This window comes from Phalacrocorax aristotelis, chromosome 12 (genome assembly GCF_949628215.1).
Source record: "Phalacrocorax aristotelis chromosome 12, bGulAri2.1, whole genome shotgun sequence".
Classification (NCBI taxonomy): domain Eukaryota; kingdom Metazoa; phylum Chordata; class Aves; order Suliformes; family Phalacrocoracidae; genus Phalacrocorax; species Phalacrocorax aristotelis.
This window is the reverse complement of record NC_134287.1, coordinates 6,772,323-6,791,207: the sequence shown is the minus strand read 5'-3', so window position 1 is coordinate 6,791,207 and position 18,885 is coordinate 6,772,323. Positions and strand designations below refer to the sequence as shown.

The 18,885-nt window shown below is 37.3% G+C and overlaps 1 protein-coding gene across 1 annotated transcript in view; it reads left to right on the top strand.

Annotated features, from left to right (window-relative positions):
- ADGRA1 (adhesion G protein-coupled receptor A1) overlaps positions 1-18,885 on the top strand; it is a 291,609-nt gene that overhangs the window by 99,693 nt on the left and 173,031 nt on the right. The window contains exons 3-4 of the mRNA XM_075107276.1: positions 5,606-5,677; positions 9,478-9,549. Of these exons, the coding sequence (XP_074963377.1) occupies positions 5,606-5,677; positions 9,478-9,549 (144 nt within the window). The remainder of the gene's footprint in view (positions 1-5,605; positions 5,678-9,477; positions 9,550-18,885) is intronic.

Below are 18,885 nucleotides of genomic sequence, written 5' to 3'. Positions count from 1 at the left end.
TAAATAGACTGTGTATATTTTAAGTGATTTTTCCCACTATGTTTTGTACTGTGTAAGTGCATACTGTGAACTTAAAGCATCAAGAATCTCAAGAACACATTTAGATAATCAGGGATTTGGCCACAGAAGATGTGTAATAGCTGAAAGGCCTGGAGTACCTATGAAATGTTCTTGCAAAGTCCCATATGTAGCCTCTTCCTCTTGTTTCATTTACCTCTCAGCTAAGCCATCAGGAAGTGAGTATTTCAAACACAGATCTCCCCTCCTTAAGGCAGCTGTTTCGTTGAGGTAACTCCTCTTAAATGTCTTTAGTAAGTAAAAGTCAATTCAAAGATCAATGTGTAAGATGATAAATTTCCAGCAGCTCGTGTTACTTAGTAAAAGAATCCTTGAGTGTTTTTACCTGTGGGACTATTATTTGCATATACATACCTGAAGGAAGACAGTGCTTAATGGTTGTTTTATGTAATTCATGTAAGTTCAGACTTGTAAGTGAAATGGAAACTCTCCTCTATTAACTTACTTGTAATCATTTTCCGTTTGTTTTTAATGACAACATGGTCCATTCTGTGTTGTTCTTTTTCCTGTTCAGGTCTATTTGAGATCAGAGTACCATGCAGCAAGTATATCTAGCAACTGTAATACAATTAGGGGAAACATATTTCAATAAATATTGAAGTATTTTATTTCTGTGCAGCTGTGAAACCTTCATATAAGTGCTACAGTTGTTATGACTACAGCTAACTTCATGTAGCTTCCATCTATCTGTACGTGTACAAGGCACTTGGTTTTGATTTATTTTCAGGTCACGCCACTAGATACATACACCCACACCACTAATGACACGTCATTCAGATTCAGAATAGATACTTTAAAGTTAGAATGCTGCATCAGAAATGATGCAAAACCATAACTGTTAGTTAGAAAATGCTTTCTTTATGGGCTTTAACTGGGTCACACTGTGGTCATTCAATATTATGATACTGGGGTTCTTTCCCTCTTTTACTTTTGGTTGACGATAAAATCACTTGCATGGTACGTACACATGTGTGCATGTGTGTGGCCCAGCCCGGGCTGCTGTTTGGCATGCCTTGGATCATAACCTTTTGCCAAACCTCAGCAGTAGCTCTTGGGGAAAAAATGTAAACATACAACCAAATTTACCCTGGTTTCTTTATTTAGCTTGGTGAAAGCTGATACTTATTGCTACAAGGCTTGGGTATAACAAACTCTTTGCTAAATTAAAAAATGGGGAAGCTCATTTAATATTTTAATAACAGTAATTTTGTAAAAAATACAAGTGGGAGGCTAGGCAATAGGTTCTTGTAATGTAGAAGTAAGAATCATGATTAACACATCTGATAATTCTATCTATTTATTTTAATGACATTTTTGTCTTAAAGGACAACAAGGAAGAAAATGCCTATTTTGTTAGGCCAGAAGTATATGGAAACATTATGGAATAATACTAATTACTAAGAAAGTGCCAGGATTGTGGGTAGTATAATCATCTACAATTTTCTGAGAATATCCTTACTAAAATAACCTCCCTAATTTAAGCGTAATTTCCAAAATAAGGAGAACAGATGTCTTTGTTTGGGATAGTGCAGCTGATGGACACTGTTCCTTGAAATGGTTTGGCTTCTACTAACATTAAACTGGCCTTTTTCCTTCCTGTAGGTGATAGTTTAAGATTATCCTGTTTTTTCCTATGCGGTTACAAGTTACGGGGAAGCACAGCAGAGTTTCCATAAACTAGAACGTAGAGGATGTCAGTAAATGGAAGACCTTTTGTCTGCTTGGTTATTTTGACTGGCATTAAAACTCACCTGCCAACAGTTTGTCACCTGTACTGACTCTTTTATATTTGTCATGAACTGTTACCACTTTTGGATATAGGAGATGATCACTTCACCTAATTACGACTTGCAGAGCACTTAGATGAGTTGTCAGTTAACGTAGAATGTGTGTAATTGTTATAAAGGTTAATTGTTAAAATTGTCAGTTTCCCCTGCCTAAAATGAGGACATTTGCTCTGACCTGTGCCTCTAAGTGGTTTTCAAATGCGTCCCAGTGTAAAGCCTGAGATAGTCAGCATACATCCAAAGGATCTATAATATCGGGTGTGAGGCTTTGTTTTGTTTTCATTTGTTTGTCTTTCAAGTTTTCAGAATAAGAAGTTCACATGAGAACAGTGTCCTTTCAGTCTTACCCATGTGGGCTCTGCAAGCTAAAGAACTTCCTTCAACCTGAGTAGTTACATATAACATACTGTACAAGCAAAAGGACCTACATTTCATTCATGAAGATATTGACAGTAGTGCTGCCCAGAGAAAGCTAAGGCCAGATGTTTGGTGTGAACAGAATCAGAGTAGACCAAACTGTTTAGTGTTGAGTATTTGAAGGTTTAAAGAAAAAAAAAAAATGAGGCGTTTGCCTCATCCTAAACCATCAAAGGAAAATACGCTCATGTAGATTAATATTTACCAAACATATTGACTTGTCTTTGCAAGTTGGGACTCTGGAGAAGAGACTGCAGAATTTTTGTACAAACCTTTTTCTTTATGAGAGGGTGTGGGAAATTCTATCTGAAGGAGTTGTCACAACTTCTTGACCAGATGAAGGCAGAAGAAAGACGAATCTAGAAGCTACTGCTGGTACCAGGGAACTAAGGTGAAAATGTTTGACAAAATTTTTGAAAAATACTGGAATTGGAAAAATGTTTCCAATTCTTAGAGAGTGTTTTCATGATAACAAACGTCATCCTTTGTATTTCATTTATAGTTCCATCAGTTACTGTCACTTTCATCCAAATCCAGTAGAAGAGGACAAAGCAAGGAAGAAAACTGCTTTGCCTGGGTTGGGGAATAGGGAGAAGGGCAGAATACCTGCAGGAAGATGGCTGTATCCCTCCTGTTGTCATGGCGGGGGTGTTGTAGCCTTCCCCTCTGTTGTCCATGGGGTTGTCGTCTGCTTTACCGGATATGAATTGGTGCAAGCATCAACCTTGACATCTGTATTTCTGCCATTTTTTTGCTTACAATTTTTCCAGGAGAAAGAGCTTAGGCCTATGCCTAGAACTAGTCATAGATTGTGCAGCTTTCTTATGAATGCTCAAATCATCATCAAGGTCCTCGCCTAAGCTCTGCCCCTTTCTGGCACCTTTACCTGTCTCCTGAACCAACACTGTCCTTTTTTATTTCCCTCCTCTGTGCCACCTTTTCTTCTCCTGCCTCTGGCTCGTGTTGGTGTTTTCTTGAGACTGTGGGGAATTTCACGGGCTCTGACTGACTCCTTTTCCCCAGCAGTATAGACATACTTATCTCCGTGCTGCAGAGTAGCAGGGAAAAGCGAGAATTTCTGGGTTTTGTGCTTTTTACTAGCTTAGCAATGAGTGAGCTACTGCCATTGTGGCTTAGGCAAATAGGCATGACATGGCATGTAATGCGTATGCTTAAAGTATTTGTATATGCATATGTTCATGCATCGCTGTTCAAAAGTTACATATGTACTGGACAACTGGAATAATTGGTGCAGTTCTAATATGTTCTTGTAATATCCATTGTATTTGTGTTGGGCTGAGATTAGCATCTTTTATCAAGTTAATTTTATTTGCATAATGAACAGATAATGGTTTATTTTTAAAAATAGCACCTAAAAAAGAGGAACTTTGAGGTATCTAAAGCAAAGTAAGATAAAACCAGTAAGAAACTAAACCACTGGGTTTCAGACATGCATGGCTGAAAAATTTCCTAATATATTTCAAAGCTTTATGAATGCTTGTAACTTCAGATAAGTTACTTAATCGCAGGTACTCTTAATAATTATACCTGTGTGCTTTGCAGTACTTGCATTTTAAAAGACTTAAAGCATAGCCTGTGGTTTGATTTCAATTTTAAATAAATAGCTCCCTTATTAACTTTCTCCTGGACCTTTGCTTTTTTCAATCATGTCACAAGATCAGGAGCAACGCATATTCATGATGAAAGCGCTAAATAGAGCAAGCTGGAACAAAGAAGAAATGGTAATCTAAAAATATTGGACAAGCGATGTTGCCATGTGACATACTTGCGTGTCATACCTTGTCAGTTATGCGGCATAAGCTTTGAGCTTACTAGACTTTAAAAAACCTGAAGTGATTATCTAGAACCTTGTTTACAGTTAGGATTTTACAACATAAGCAACTGAATATCTAGGTATCTTTCTAAACTGAGATGATAAGGACTTCTAGGATTTTTCTCCTTCAAAACTGCAATCTTGGTCTGCTGTGCATTTGGTAGTTCTGCATTTCATATATATAAGACAAAAGGTCTTGTACATAAGGAATCTGAATCTCTTATCGCCTTCTTAAGGACTCTGAGCGTTGCATGTTGCAAGCTGAAAGCTGAACTTGACTGTTAAGGGTCTGACTGAGATCTTTGTTAGGGACAGATCACTCATCGTCATCATCATCACTAAACCAAAATGGGTATGACACACAAAGTTTTGGAACTATTCAAATGATCTGCAAAAAATGACTACCGCAATACCGAAATATTTATTTATGATTTTGACTTTGAAATTATTATATATCCTACAGTGAACTAAACATTTGGCATGAAATCTTGCCCCGTTGAGGGCAATTGCGGGTAGTGGAACCGAGATTTCACCTACTGTGCTTTTTATTTGCACTAAAACAAAAAGTAATAGGTAAGATGACTCATGTGGGTGTTTATACATCCATACTTTGGCAGAGTCAAGCAATGCACGTGCTGTAATATGCTGGAAGTGGCCAGTCTGAGAAACAGCACCGATATTATTGCGCACCAGTCGTTCACTACGAATTGCAAATTGTCAGAAGATGAACATTGACTCTACGAGAATTTACAGCACTTATCTACTAGGCCTGCTTATCTAATTGCACTGAAGGCATTTCCTCGGGGCTCACATCATGAAGGGTCTTGAGACAATTCAGTAGTAAATCTCTGTGGGGACTGAGCTGAGAGCAATGTCATGGCCCCACGCGCTGTGCCAAGAGCAGATGAGATGACTAATGCCAGTGAAATATTCTTTATCTGCACAACAACCGATCCTCTGGATTGTCACCAAGTGCAGAATGAAGCACTTATCTGCCAAATATGAGAAATTGCTTGTATTTCAGGACAGAAACCTGACCTATCTGTTTATGTCTCACATGCCAGCTGCTTTGCCTGCTTTAGGTGGAAATGATAAATTTATTAAGTGTAAAGTGCACAACACAATGAATAAGCAAACTAAAAGGCTCTTGCTCTGCTGACTGATTATTTTATTCACTCATTGATTAAAACATTTTTCCTGGGGCAAGAATGGCTGGTAAACTTGTTTTGAAAAGTACAAATAGGACAGAATTTAAAACAAGCAAATTCTTTTTAACATCTAATCTTAACCGTCTCACTTGGAAAAATACATTTTTAAAAACTGCAAACAATGTAGTGCTTTTGGTGTCACTATTTAAAAGAAATTAATTCTCAGTTTTAGCTGGGAGAAACAAAGGTCAGAACTGCATTGCATTTCACAATCCTTGTATATAGCAGTAGTACAGTAGGTAAAGTGGTAATTAATTGCTCCTCCTATTATGTCTCTCTAGAGATCTGAAGAATAATTTGATCAGCACAATTGAGCCAGGGGCGTTCCATGGACTTTCAGAACTGAAGCGCCTGTAAGTGTTAATTCCATTTGGATTATTCTGAAAATTGTGTTTGTATCGACATTTCTATCCTTGGGCAACTCAAATATGCCACCAAGCAATAATCACATAAGGACACTGGCAGTAAAATTTAAAAAATCACACACTGTGCTTTTTAAATTTACCGTGCCTTTTTCTTCTTCTTTCCCTTCTTTTTTTTCCTTTTCCCATTTAAAATTATCTGTCTGCTCTCCAATAAATGTTCTAACAGGTACATCTACAAAGTTAAAAACCACATTTAATTAATGACTTAGCAGACAATATATCACTATAGACATTAATCAGAAATAAGCCTAAGTGGTTTCAATATATGTGCTATGCTATGTTTTTTTGTTACATGAGTTCTGCTTTACTTTTATCATAGACAAGGTCTATAAAATAAATTCCTAGAAAGGAAATTTTCTCATGCCATAGATACCGTCTACCATTTTCATGCCTCTCACATTGATTCTGCTTGTTATTTTTTAGTTTTAGCATGGTTATCTAAGGAAACGAGACTTATGCAATATATTCTCTGTCCATCATTCTTGCATTCCTCCCTTTGAAATTATTCTCATAGTACTTTTGAAAGCACTGGCTGACCTTTAAGCTATGTTATCTAAGTTACTAAGATCCTACAAGTGGGCCTTTTTGCTTTGAATTAACAAGGGCTACAGACCCTCCTTAGTTCTACTCAGCCTAAAGGAAAAGTGAGATCAACCTATTTTTTAATCACACTTTTCCAAGTGACAGCATCCAAAGGTCTGTGTGCTGGCTGACAGCACACGCCAGAAATCTGCCTAGCCATCGTGTACACTCGCTTATGTGTGAGGAGAAAGCCTGTGAGAAAAAAAGGATCATTTTTGTGGGATGGGAAGATTTAGATGAGAAGGAATGCAAATCCCTAGAAAAATAAATTTACAAATCCCCCTGGTTTTTTGCTCTGAGGTTAAATTCCCGAACTGCTACGTACAGGGAGCACTGCACAACCTAACTAAAAGATTTCCATCTCTGATCAGGTAGCAGTATTTTCTAATACCAGCCACTAAGTTTTAGTGCGTTTGGGTAGAAAGCTAATGACATAATAATGATGAAGTCAGAGTAGGACATTTTTAACACGAACGAAAGCATTAGGTTGAAACTTCCTTGCTCACTGTGTATACAGGGGTGACAATACAACGAAAAGATCAAAATGAGTGCTAATTGTTGCTTTGGCCGCATACTGTAATAACACAACCCTGACCTCTTGTGGGTAAACCAGGAAACCTGTGCAAGTCATGGGCCGCACATCTGAAGACGGCACAGGTGGAGCCTTGGGTCAGCCAGGAGAGACAAGTCAAGGCAGAGGAAGTCATTAGGCACGGGGAAAAGTGAGAAGAAAAGACCCTTCAGCAAACTGGCAATGGCAACGTTGAGATTTATCATGCTAGATTGCAGAGAAACCCTCATTACTGGTATGAACAAGTAACACTGGGAGCAATCTAGCGACAGGAAATCGATTAATTACTAGACTGCCACATGTTTGGTACAAACCGGTGTCATTTCATGGTAAACAAGGATACCTCCGCGCTCCTTCACTATGCAACTGTTGGGCAGCAGGCAGTTGAGCAAAAGGAATGAATAGTGTAAATTCCTGTTGAATGCTGAATACAGTAATTACTTTAAAAGCATACTTTACATTCACGTATTCTTATTTCACATGTAAAATAAAAATGATGCTGTGAAAAGCAGAAGCTGTTGTAATATGGGCAACTGCTAGAGATACAGCTATGGCAAGTCAGACAAACCCCAGGCTGTCAACATCAAAATGTTTTCTGTGAATGATCTGGAAAACTGTTATAATCTGTATTTGAATGACAAACTGGATTATTTCAAGGGTTTACTCAAAAAGGTACACACAAAATTGATGAAAACTGAAAATTTATGAAGCACTAAAATTATAGTACTTGGTTATTCAACAGGGGAGATTTTTTTTTTCTCTGACGTTGATTTTACAAGTCAGCATTAGTAAGTTAAATGTCTTACTACTGAAAAGGAACACCAGCTTTGTACATTACAAATTGAATTATGTCCAATATAACGTGTATTAGTGTTGAGGAATGTGCAGCAAACTGTCTTTCCTTTTAGCTAATGTTTTTTTTTAGAAAACGTGCTTTAGAATACAGAGATTTCAGCCGCCGACATATATCTTACTGTGAAAATAGCACCCATTGAAATAAACTTTGAGAAAAGGGGGTGTAGCCTTTTGCTTTGTTAAAAATACCATTGTACTGTGTGCCACACTTCGAGAAATATGCACTTGTTTTGATTAGTTTAGAGAAATTTACTTTTGCTACACAAATTATGTCCCACCCAGTGATGCATTTCTTCCTTACGTGCTCAGACTTTGCTTAGGCAGAAGTAAAGCATTACCCATCTAAGAAGTCTGGGTAGGTTCTTGCTTAACATTTACCTCTTCTAAAGAAAGATAGATCTATACGTATATGTATGAATGTTTGTCTTAAACTTGCATTTTTAGATTTTCTATGTAGCTTTCATTAGGAAAACTTAAAGAATAACACTTATATGCAATTATTGGCCTATATTGTTATCCACAGTATTTTCTCAGCTGTTGCCTACTTAGTATCCCTGATAAGTATTTAAGAAATATTTTCATTCTAATGCAATGTTTCATCGTTTAATTGTACAACAATACATTCTTTATCTGATAGAGGAAGATTTTGTAGTGAATTCAAAGATATTGCCTTCACGTTCTGGCTAATTGGGTATGTCACCATGAAAGCAATAACTGGATTTGTCAAACTACAATCTTTATTCTCCTGTTTGGTTACTTTACTGTTCTCGTGTAACAATAGAAAAGTAGGGCATCTGCACAGTGTAACAAAGGAGTCAGAAGACTACCACTGATTCTAAAACAAAAACATAGTCAGAACAATTTTAACATTTTAATGGATGTATAATCGCGTAAAATACTTACATGACTGCAATTATTTTAAAAAGCGTACTTGATAAGAAGGAAAATTTGAGTCAAGCTCGAAAACAAAACCTGTAACAATTAAACACTAGTTCAGAATGCACCAAGGGACAGTATTCATTTATTATCACAATATAACTGTTCATACGTATTTTTTTCTCCTTCCTATAAGTAACCTATACGTTATGTGGTACGCATGATGTGTACAGAAGACAACTCACCTTCCTGCAGACAAGAGTTATGAAACATAATACCTTGTACAATTTGTGGTCTGAGACAGCCACAGTATTGCTCTTAGAAGAGCTTGCCAAGTGCTTATCAAGACTGACCTTCTTACTAGCTCAGAAATTAATTGCCATCTGGTTTCTGTGATTTCTTCAGCAAGAAAGGATGCCGTCGGTAGAGATGAGGCATTAGTAAACAATAAAAATGTGTCAATTTTGGATGAATATTGCATGCAACAAAATGCATAGTATTTTTCATAAGTAAACAAACAGTTGTGAGTAATTTTGATAAAGAAAATTCTTTATATTGGAATTTTTTGTTTGGTTGGTTTTTTATTTGCTACATATATAAAATCACTTTTCAATGCAATTAGTATAAGTTGCAGTATGGTATGTTTAATTGTGGAACATTGCTCAATAATGTTATAAAAGTTGTTAAATCTATTTAATTCAGGTAGGTTACATTACAGACAAAGGTGTTATTTCTCGTTTGTCTCTAAATCCCTAATTGTTAAAAATAGAGGCTGTATATGAGTATGCAGGTGTGTATATGAATAAGACAGACCTAAAGTTTCACTTTTTTTTGTCTGTTTCAGAGACCTTTCAAATAATAGAATTGGTTGCCTAACACCAGAAATGTTTGTTGGACTTAACAGCCTCCACAAACTGTGAGTATAATACCACTTTTGTTTTAAACAGGAGAAATCCAAACTGTCACATGACTTACCTGAGTACAGTTGGGAGTAGACTTTCATTTTAAGATAATTATAGGTTTTGTACTAAAAAAACCCCTTCTCTGAGCCTTTAATTGTTATAACTTGGTATTTTAAAGCTGTTGTTTCTATTTGTAATTGTAAAAGCTATCAGAATTGAAAGAATTAAATTGAATATATTTTGTTTCCATATTGAAAAGAGGCTGAATGTGATGTTTCTGTTTGAACACATTCCTTTATTTGTGTCTTGGAAACAATCAGCGGTCAAGCACACAAATGAGACTTACACTGGTTAAAAAGACTGCGCTGCTCTTTCGATTCATTACAGATAAATCAGAATTTCATAACTTTTTTTTTTTTCTGAAGTGTATTACAGCAAAAAGTAAGCATATACTGAGAAAGCAATGTAAGAAGTAGCAAGTAAAAATTTGGCATATCAGGGTAGTTCAAATTGCTTTAAAAATATCAATTTAGACTGTTCATTGTGTTGTATGCTTTATTTGTCGTGGTACTTTCTGAGTCATTAGTTTATTGCATGCAGCTGCACTGGAATATGCTCTAGAGACCAAAGCAATCAACTTACATATCCATAAGCATGCCAGAGAGCCCGTGCGATCAGTAGATTATCAGGTTATTCTAGAAAGAGCACTCAGAAAACATGAGATTTTGATAGTATACCCAGGCTGTTCAGTTTTAGGGAGAATCAGATGACCTGGAAGAAGAGGTAAAAAGTGGGATGGCAAAGTCTGCTAGTAGATACTAACTTAACCAGGGAATTAGAGACAAGGATTGGCTTCAAAGGACAGAAGTAACGTACAGGGCTCCATGACTAGGCAGTAAAATGGCAGCTGAAATTTAATGTAGATAAATATTAAGTGATGACAGGAAGAAAAACCAATCTGTTCTGGGCTAACCATTAAAATACAGGAAAGACATTCTGAGATTATAGGGGATAATGCCATGAAAGCATCTGCTCAGTATCATTCAAAAATATATTAGAGAGTATTATTAAAGGAAGAGAGAACAAATCAGAGAGCATCCATTGCTATACAACAAAAAACAAAGAACCTGCATTTTTAATAATGTGGGAGATTCCTGTCTGCTCATCTCAAAAGGATGGCCAAAACTAGAAAGGGTTGAGAGAAGGACAAAAAGGAATGGCCAAAGGTGTGGTACAGCATAGGCAAATACTCGGAACGAGTAAGGTGGCTGCAACTTTCCTGGCTGGGAAAGGGACAATTTGCAGGAAGGGTCCTGGTTTAAATGGACATTTGGCCAGACCCAGGAAGGCTCTGTATCTTCTTTCACATGTGTCCTCATTCCTGAATAGGAAATAAATTCCTATACTGCATCACAGTGCGTTACAAATCTCATCCTTTATTGTCTTCCTCTCCCGCCAGTTCTGGCATTTCCTGGATAGAACAGGGAAATCTTTCTAGAAAGATCTGCCAGGGGGTCAAGATAACACCAAGTAAAATGCTGAAATCTGGCATACTTACTGATCGCCAAATCTTCTCTGGCGAGTAACTATGCCAAATCTTCTCTGATGAAAAGAGGGGAGAACAGATGATGGGAACAGCCTTGATGGCATGTTGATGAACAGGTATGGACTGCCCCTCTTTTTACTCATCTTGGATGAGTTGTCAAATCGGACAATCCTAACTCACCTGCCGAGGGTTGCTGGGTCTCCTTTTGTTGCGCACAGTGAACTTGACTGTGACTATAGCCAGATTACCACAGGAGGTATGTTTAATTCAAAATGGTGAAGTTAACTTATTAAGTAGAAGGTACTTCTAGATGCTAGGAACAACCTCAGTAGAAACTGTTCAAATCCCTGCTCTCTCAGGAAAACATGTCAAAAAATTCCATTCGTGAATCTTCCAGACTCCATCTGAAAAACTAATTAGAAGTTAAATACAGAACTTCAGACTGGAGATGGTAAGGAACAAATTCAGTCACAGTGAGCGTACAACATGTCATCTGTGACAGTGTTTGGCTGTACTATCCCTTTCCTCTGAAGACCAGGACATCTCTGCATCCTTCACTGATACCAGAGGTGTCAGAAAGAGGCACGAGAAGCTTGCGAAATGCCGTCTAGTTACCAGGCTGATCAAACCCCACACCATTACAGTTTCATTTTGTAAAACCGATTTGCCATATCCCTGCTTGTTCTAGTAACCTGTACCTGTCCCAGTGTTGGTGAATCTTTTCTGAGCCTGTAGATCCAGAGAAAGTCTCACCAGTTTCCTCTACGCTATCCTTAGCGCTGTATTTTCTTTCATCTAGTCTTTTTGTGTATCCTAAATAATATTTACCTTTTCTTCAAGTTGGGGCTAACTTTCCTTTCCAAGTGGGTGTAGTTCCAGGGCTTTCTGTACTGTTTTCCTTCTGAGGCCCCAGTTTATAGCAGAAATTCGAATTACACCATTCTTAAATGTACTACTTAAGTGACGGTCTTGTTACACCCTTCACTTTTAATAATATTATTTAATGAAATTAGTAGACCTCTCATCTTCAAGAACATTCACCTCTTCTTGTATTTCTCTTAAGATTGACCAGTCCTTGGTTTTGTTATTACCAGATTTCATTTTCACATGCTTAGATTGCCGAGTCAGAGTCATTACTGAAAGCACAAAATTCAATCCGTCACAAGACTGTCTCCACAAAACACCAGTAATGGCTCACTCCCCTCCCTCTATCCTGTCGATTATCCTACAGTGCCTTACAATAAATGTATTTAATGCCAGGTTCTTCACACTTTTATGGATGTTATGACCATGTGTCAGTGGAAAAAATGATGATTCTGGTAACTGTAGACCTGTTAGTCTGGCCTAGCTGTATTTGATGCAGTAACTGAGAGAGTTTTGAAAGAAAGAAAAATGGAAAAAGATGTTGGCAAATGAGGAAAAAATCAATATGCATCTATTGAATATGTATCATGTAGTCATATAAAAAGATCACTAATTTTCTAGACAAGGAAAATAATTTACTGATTTTAGTATACACCTAACATAATAATGCATAAGCAGTCAAAACCAACGAAAATTTATACAAGTGTTTTCATGTGAGTGGAATTAGCCTAGAAGGCCTCTAGTTGCCCAGGTATTTTTTGGATTTTAACTAGTTCTGCAGATCAGTAGTTATACTGTAGGTGGTCTTGGGAAGGATCATTTCCAGAATTTAATGAATGCTTTTCCCATAAACACCTATAGTCTAAATGACCAACTTACTGAACAGAATAGAAAACAGTAGTAATGGGATATATTAAGGCCATATATAATACCTACTTTTTCTTCATTTTCTTACTTATAGTATAGTAGCATTGTTAAAGTGTCTTTTGCACCTTATTTTAGTATACTCTCAATGTTCAGCTTAGGTTTTGGTAATTCTATGATTCGTATCTTTTTGCTAAGTTCTTCCTGTTCATTATACTCTCTCTAATTCTTTGATCTTTTTAAAACTTGATTTTATTTTCAAGATTTAAGATTTGGTTATCGATCCATTTAGTCTATCTTCCATTTTTTTTATTTGGGTTTTAAATTGCCTTCCTACCACTGACTTAACAAAGGGAGCCATCCTGCATTCCAGTTCATGTACTTTAGCAGTTCTTCACTAGTTACTTCATTTATTATTTTTTTATTTCAAAAGTCTGTCCTTTGGAAATCAGAAGCATGGTAATAGATAAATCTAAATTCCCCTTTCATCTGGAGTAAAACAGTTCATGATTGCTAAGTCAAAAATTATGACTTTCTCTTTTATAGGGACTGTCTTCCTTACCAAACCAAAGTCAAGAATACCATTACTCTCGTTGGGTCAGTGATTATTTTGTGAAGAAATACAACCATAATCTCAATCAAGAGGAACTGTTCCCTGCTGTTCATAGTATCATTTGTTCCTCGATCTCAGAAATCTCGTATAATAGTGCTGATAGTAATTATTTGAGCGGGGATCTCAGTTTGCCTCTGGTGTAAGAACAGGTGATTGCTCATTGCCTGTAAGCCAACGCCACCTGGTACTTCTCTAACACCTTCTAGCTTTTTTCCCCTTGGAATTTCATACAAACTTCCCACGTGAAACTTTTTAACGTTTTAGAATACAATAAGTCACCTTTCCATTTTTACTGATAACTCTGCGTGGGGTTTACTTGTCATTTCAGGGGTATGAGGAAGCTATTCTTGGAAAAGGTTATGGAGAAGCGTTTGCTTAGTGTAACATCAGTGTATTTAATTGTATCAAGGAAAGATGTCAAGTTCTTAAACACGGAACTGGTTTTAGAGCCATCAAGTGTGGTTTAGATTACTGAAGGAGCAATATAAAGATATATACAAATGCGTTGATTTATGTAGTTGTTGATTGTGGTAATTAGAGCTCTCCCGTGTTACTTTAGTGTAGAGATGAAGTACAGAAGGATCTTTGCAGGCTGTTATCAAAACCAGTAGGGAGAGCCGTGAGTCCGCTGGAAGGAGCAAAGGACATAAATCTTTTCATGCACCTTCTGTGAAGTACAGAGGTGAGGTTTTCTTATACTGTTTACAAGCACAAAATGAGGTGAAACAAAATAACACATTTCACTCAATCTTATAAGTCTAATTCGGTTTGAAAAAAAATTGAATTAGAGCTGAAATAGCAGCTCTGTGCCCAAACCAACATAGGATATTTAACCAAATGCTGTGATGCATATATCTAAACTGAGTAGCGTGAAGGTATGTTTAAACACTCACTAAAATGAAGGATGAGAACTGCCTCAGCTTCCAGGGATAATGCAAACACTCTTCAAAGGGCTCGGTGATTCTGTGCAGTCTATTTTAGAACAGGACAACCTCCAGGATTCTTGAATTAATAAAAAATGAATTAGTTGAATCATCTAGTATTGTTTTGAAAACATGTGCACATAGAGAAACCACAAAAATGTTAAGACTCTTGATAATGTAGAAAGGGAGTTTTATGCAGATTGCAGTCAGGATGCATATTTCATTGAAAACGAATTGAATTTGAAGTTACTAATGAAATCTAAAATTTCACACTGCTCCTGAAATTACTGCAGCTAGTGAGTTGTGATTATGTTCCTTGAGACTGATCTAATTTTTACACCTTCTTGGATTTGGTGATTTGTACTCTGGAAGATGATTCCAAAATGCTTTCATATCATATGACACATGCTGCTGACAGTGCCTCAGACAGTGTAAGAGAAGATTTATTATGTCTTCTAAGATATTAGCTTAACTTTTTTTTGTTTATATATTACCCTTTGGCTGTGTTTACGCTGTGATGAGGTGCACATATTCTAACTAGGAGTGACATAATTGAATGCAACAAATCTTCCAAATCTCCTTTGGCCCCTCAGTGGCCATGTTTCAGTGCTTTGTTCCAGAGTTATGTATGCAAATATATTTCTGCTAGGTAATGGAGCTGCCATCCACATTAATTCTGTTTATATTTAATCTAAGTATCAGGAGCTGTGGAATACTGAGATGGTGCCACTGTACTGATACACGAGGTTTCATTTTTTTTCAGTCCCCCATAAGCTAGCCCTTCAGGTTTTGAAATGCTGCAGCCTTAAACTTGTGTCAACAAGCAGGTACTGCTGGATCTTCCTTTTGGAAGTGCAAAACAGGACCTCCTCCTTACTTCCAATTGTTCGATTAAAGTACATCTGATTTATTCTTCATCCTGCCTCTGAATCAGCAGCAGCAGTTAGCTTTATGATAATACTATACCATAAATTCTTGTGTGACTTTCTTGCTGTCATTGAAGCAACTAACCACTTTGTTTGGTGCCAGAGATAATGTACAAAACCAGCAACACAGTGAATCAAACAGACCCCAAGAATATATGCACCGTAACCTGCCCTCTCTGTATTTCTGTTGTCGTTCTTCTCCCCTCCTATCCCAGCCTTTTTGCACAGAAGATCAGTCTGTCACCCTTGCATTCAGCTTTTGCTTTTTAATACTGCTCATAAGAGTGAAGCATCCTTCATATTCATATACTCCTGCTTCTACCTTGTTGTGGTTTAATCCCAGCTGGCAGCTAAGCCCCACACAGCCGCTCAGTCAGTCTCCCTGCAGCGGGATGGGGGAGAGAATTAGAAGAGTAAAGTGAGAACTTATGGGTTGAGATAAAGACAGTTTAACAGGTAAAGAAGCGCCACGCACACAAGCAAAGCAAAACAAGGAATTCATTCACCACTTCCCATGGGCAGGAGGTGTTCAGCTGTCTCAGGGAAAGCAGGGCTCCATCACGCGTAACAGTTACTTGGGAAGACAAATGCCATTGCTCTGAACATCCCCCACCCCCCATCCTCCTCCTTCCCCCAGCGTTATATGCTGAGCATGATGTCATATGGTGTGGGACATCCCTTGGGTCAGTTGGGGTCACTGTCCCAGCTGTGTCCCCTCCCAGCTCCCTGTGCACACCCCCCCCCCTCGCTGGCGGGGTGGGGTGAGAGGCAGAAAAGGCCTTGACTCCGTGTAAGCCCTGCTCAGCAGGAACTAAAACACCCCTGTGTTACCAACACTGTTTTCAGCACAAATCCAAAACACAGCCCCATGCTAGTTACCAGGAAGAAAATTAACTCTATCCCAGCCAAAACCAGCAGAAACACATATTTTGCCTCAAAACAGTCCTTTGAGACATGTAACTCCCTTTGACTGTTTTATGGCATTTGTCATTTATATTAAAGCTTTTCATAAAAGTGTTTTATTAATTTCTGTAAAAGCACAGGAGTATTTGGTACATGAAAAAAAATAAGTGTAGGACCTTATACGTAAGACTAAAATGTTTTACCTCTGATATAACAGAAAGCACATGGTTCTGTTAATGGAGTAAGTTAATGGCACAGTAAGTGCTATCAGCTTTAGAGTGCATTAATTTGTTATGTTGGAAATGTTTGCAAACTAGGTGATACAGATGTTTTCAGAACAAATGTCCTTTTAAATCAAGCTAGGCTGGGTTTTTAGGATATCTGAAATGGCAGAATTTCACAACACTGCATTTGGAGATATTTTAATATATAACATAATTTACGTGAACTGACAGAAACAGGCATTTGCAGGGTGCTGCAGATATCTAGCTCAGAAATGCATGTGTTAGTGGGGTGATTCGAGAAGATTTCTGAAAGTTTTGTTAGAGAAGAATCTATTCCCACTGCTGGAGATCCAGATATTGTAATTATGTGTTTCTTGGGCATAGAAATGTATTCCTTTATGACTTACAGAGCACTGTGAACATGATCCTAGTTTGCTAATTATTAGTATTAATACAAAAACTTGAAACCAGGTCATTGCTAGAAGAAGATGAAAGAATATGGAATATTGGCTTGCTGGCTTTGTGCTGACTTTTGAACTGTCAGAGACTCAATTATTCCAGCACTTGGCAAAACCACCGAAGAAAATGGTTACATACTTCTCTGTCATGATAAAAAGAAACCAAAAATCTGTACGTGGAACATCAGTCAGGAATTTTTAGGTTAACAGAGCATAGGTCAGTTCTGGCTAGACATCTTGGTGCATTTGGCAGGATGTATGGAAGGTACATAGATTCAGTAGATACAGAACAGGCATCACTGGCAGGCACATAGTTACCGTACATCTGCTGAACACTGCTACATCAGCTGTGGAAATGGCTTACAGTTTTTTCCTGATTCCCAAAATATTGACCAGACGTAAAGCCTTCCTTTGGTCCAAACAGAATTACCAAACTTCAGATTTGGTGTTGCGTTTGTGTTGTTGTATGAAGCCCAGACAGCTATTTAATGGAAAAGAGGGGACTTGCATCAGATGGGAAGTGTTGTCCTACTGCAGTGGGGTGAGGCAGAGAAAAGAAACCCCTCGTATTTCTGCCCTCTGGCTGCCGTCCATGCAAGCCTGGGCAGGTTACTTTCCCCATCCTTCAGTTCCCCATGATTGTCCTCTGTCAGAAGGTTTATACTGCTCTAACTGCTTTCCTATTAGTGGAAACGCTTCTGATTTACCTCAGTGTAAATGTCAGGGTTATCAGTTTCTGATTTAGTCCGTTTAACATCTCGGTTCACTGAGCTGCATCAGCATATGCCTGGTCAGAGCTAATATCCAATAAGCACATGAGTAGATCCATTTAATTTTAAGTAAAGAGGTAACTGAGTCTTTGTAAAATGCTCAATATTTTTAGTTCCTGGTGGTAAATCCAAAATATTAAAGGTTATAGGGATAGGTAGCTACACGCAAACATTCTTTTCCACCTTTAGACATACCTACACTTGAAGAGACACTTGAAAGCTTTTCCATTCCCAAAAGATTTGCACCACAACTTCAATCATGTCAACACATCTCATCATCACTCAATAAAATGAGAAGTAATTTCACTTAACATTGCTGAGCCAGTTCATTTTTCTGTATTAGTAGAATTTTGCTTTAAACTACCACGAAAATTTGAAGTGTTCAAAGTTAATTTTCCTTTTAGTTTTTTTCATTATTTCAGTGGTGAAAAATTAATTGTGTACAAAAATAAGATTAGTTATTGTTTCAAGAATGCTCCAGAACTTTAAGAAAGTAATTTATGAATTAGCAATATTTTCTCTTCTTTCTTGAATTCATTGATTCGTATGTATCTGTACAGGTTTCTGTAGAATGCATGGTTTATGAGATTTTTGTTCTTCCTTACTTTATGAAGCTGGCTCAGATCTTTTGCAGCTTGGTAGATTCCTCACTGGTGGAACACTGCTCCCAGTCTGAATTTCTAACTTCAATTTGGTATACGTTCTTTACTTTGTAGACATAAGAGAATTAAAATCGATAATTATAAAACCATCCTTTTTAATGAAAAAGTCATGAAACCGTTTTCTTTGCCAGTCTACATTAATTTTTTTTATATGTAACAACAAATGTCCAGTGAAGAGATCTGAAATTTCACTGATAGATGAATTTTGTAGCCATCCTTACATTCAGAAATGTAGGCTTCAGGCACTGGATAGAAAGCAACATATATCAGTATTGGATACTGCACTAATTTTTGAGTTGACTGGTATAGAAAAAGACCGTATTACTTGACAGTAAGCATTTACCTTTTATACTGTTAAGGCACTGGCAGAGCAATACCATTAAACTAGGCAAACTTAAGTTGCATCTGTTTGCAAGTATTCAGCTTAATCCATTCAGCCATCAGGACAAGAAATAATAAAACAGTAGTTAAAATGGAAACGTCCTTAATTTAAGGAAGGGAAAAATCAGTTTGGTTATAGTCCTTTGTAATAAAACTATTTGTGTAGTTACTTTGAAAAGCCGTTACTGTTTTAGGGAATTGCTTGAATTCTTCTGA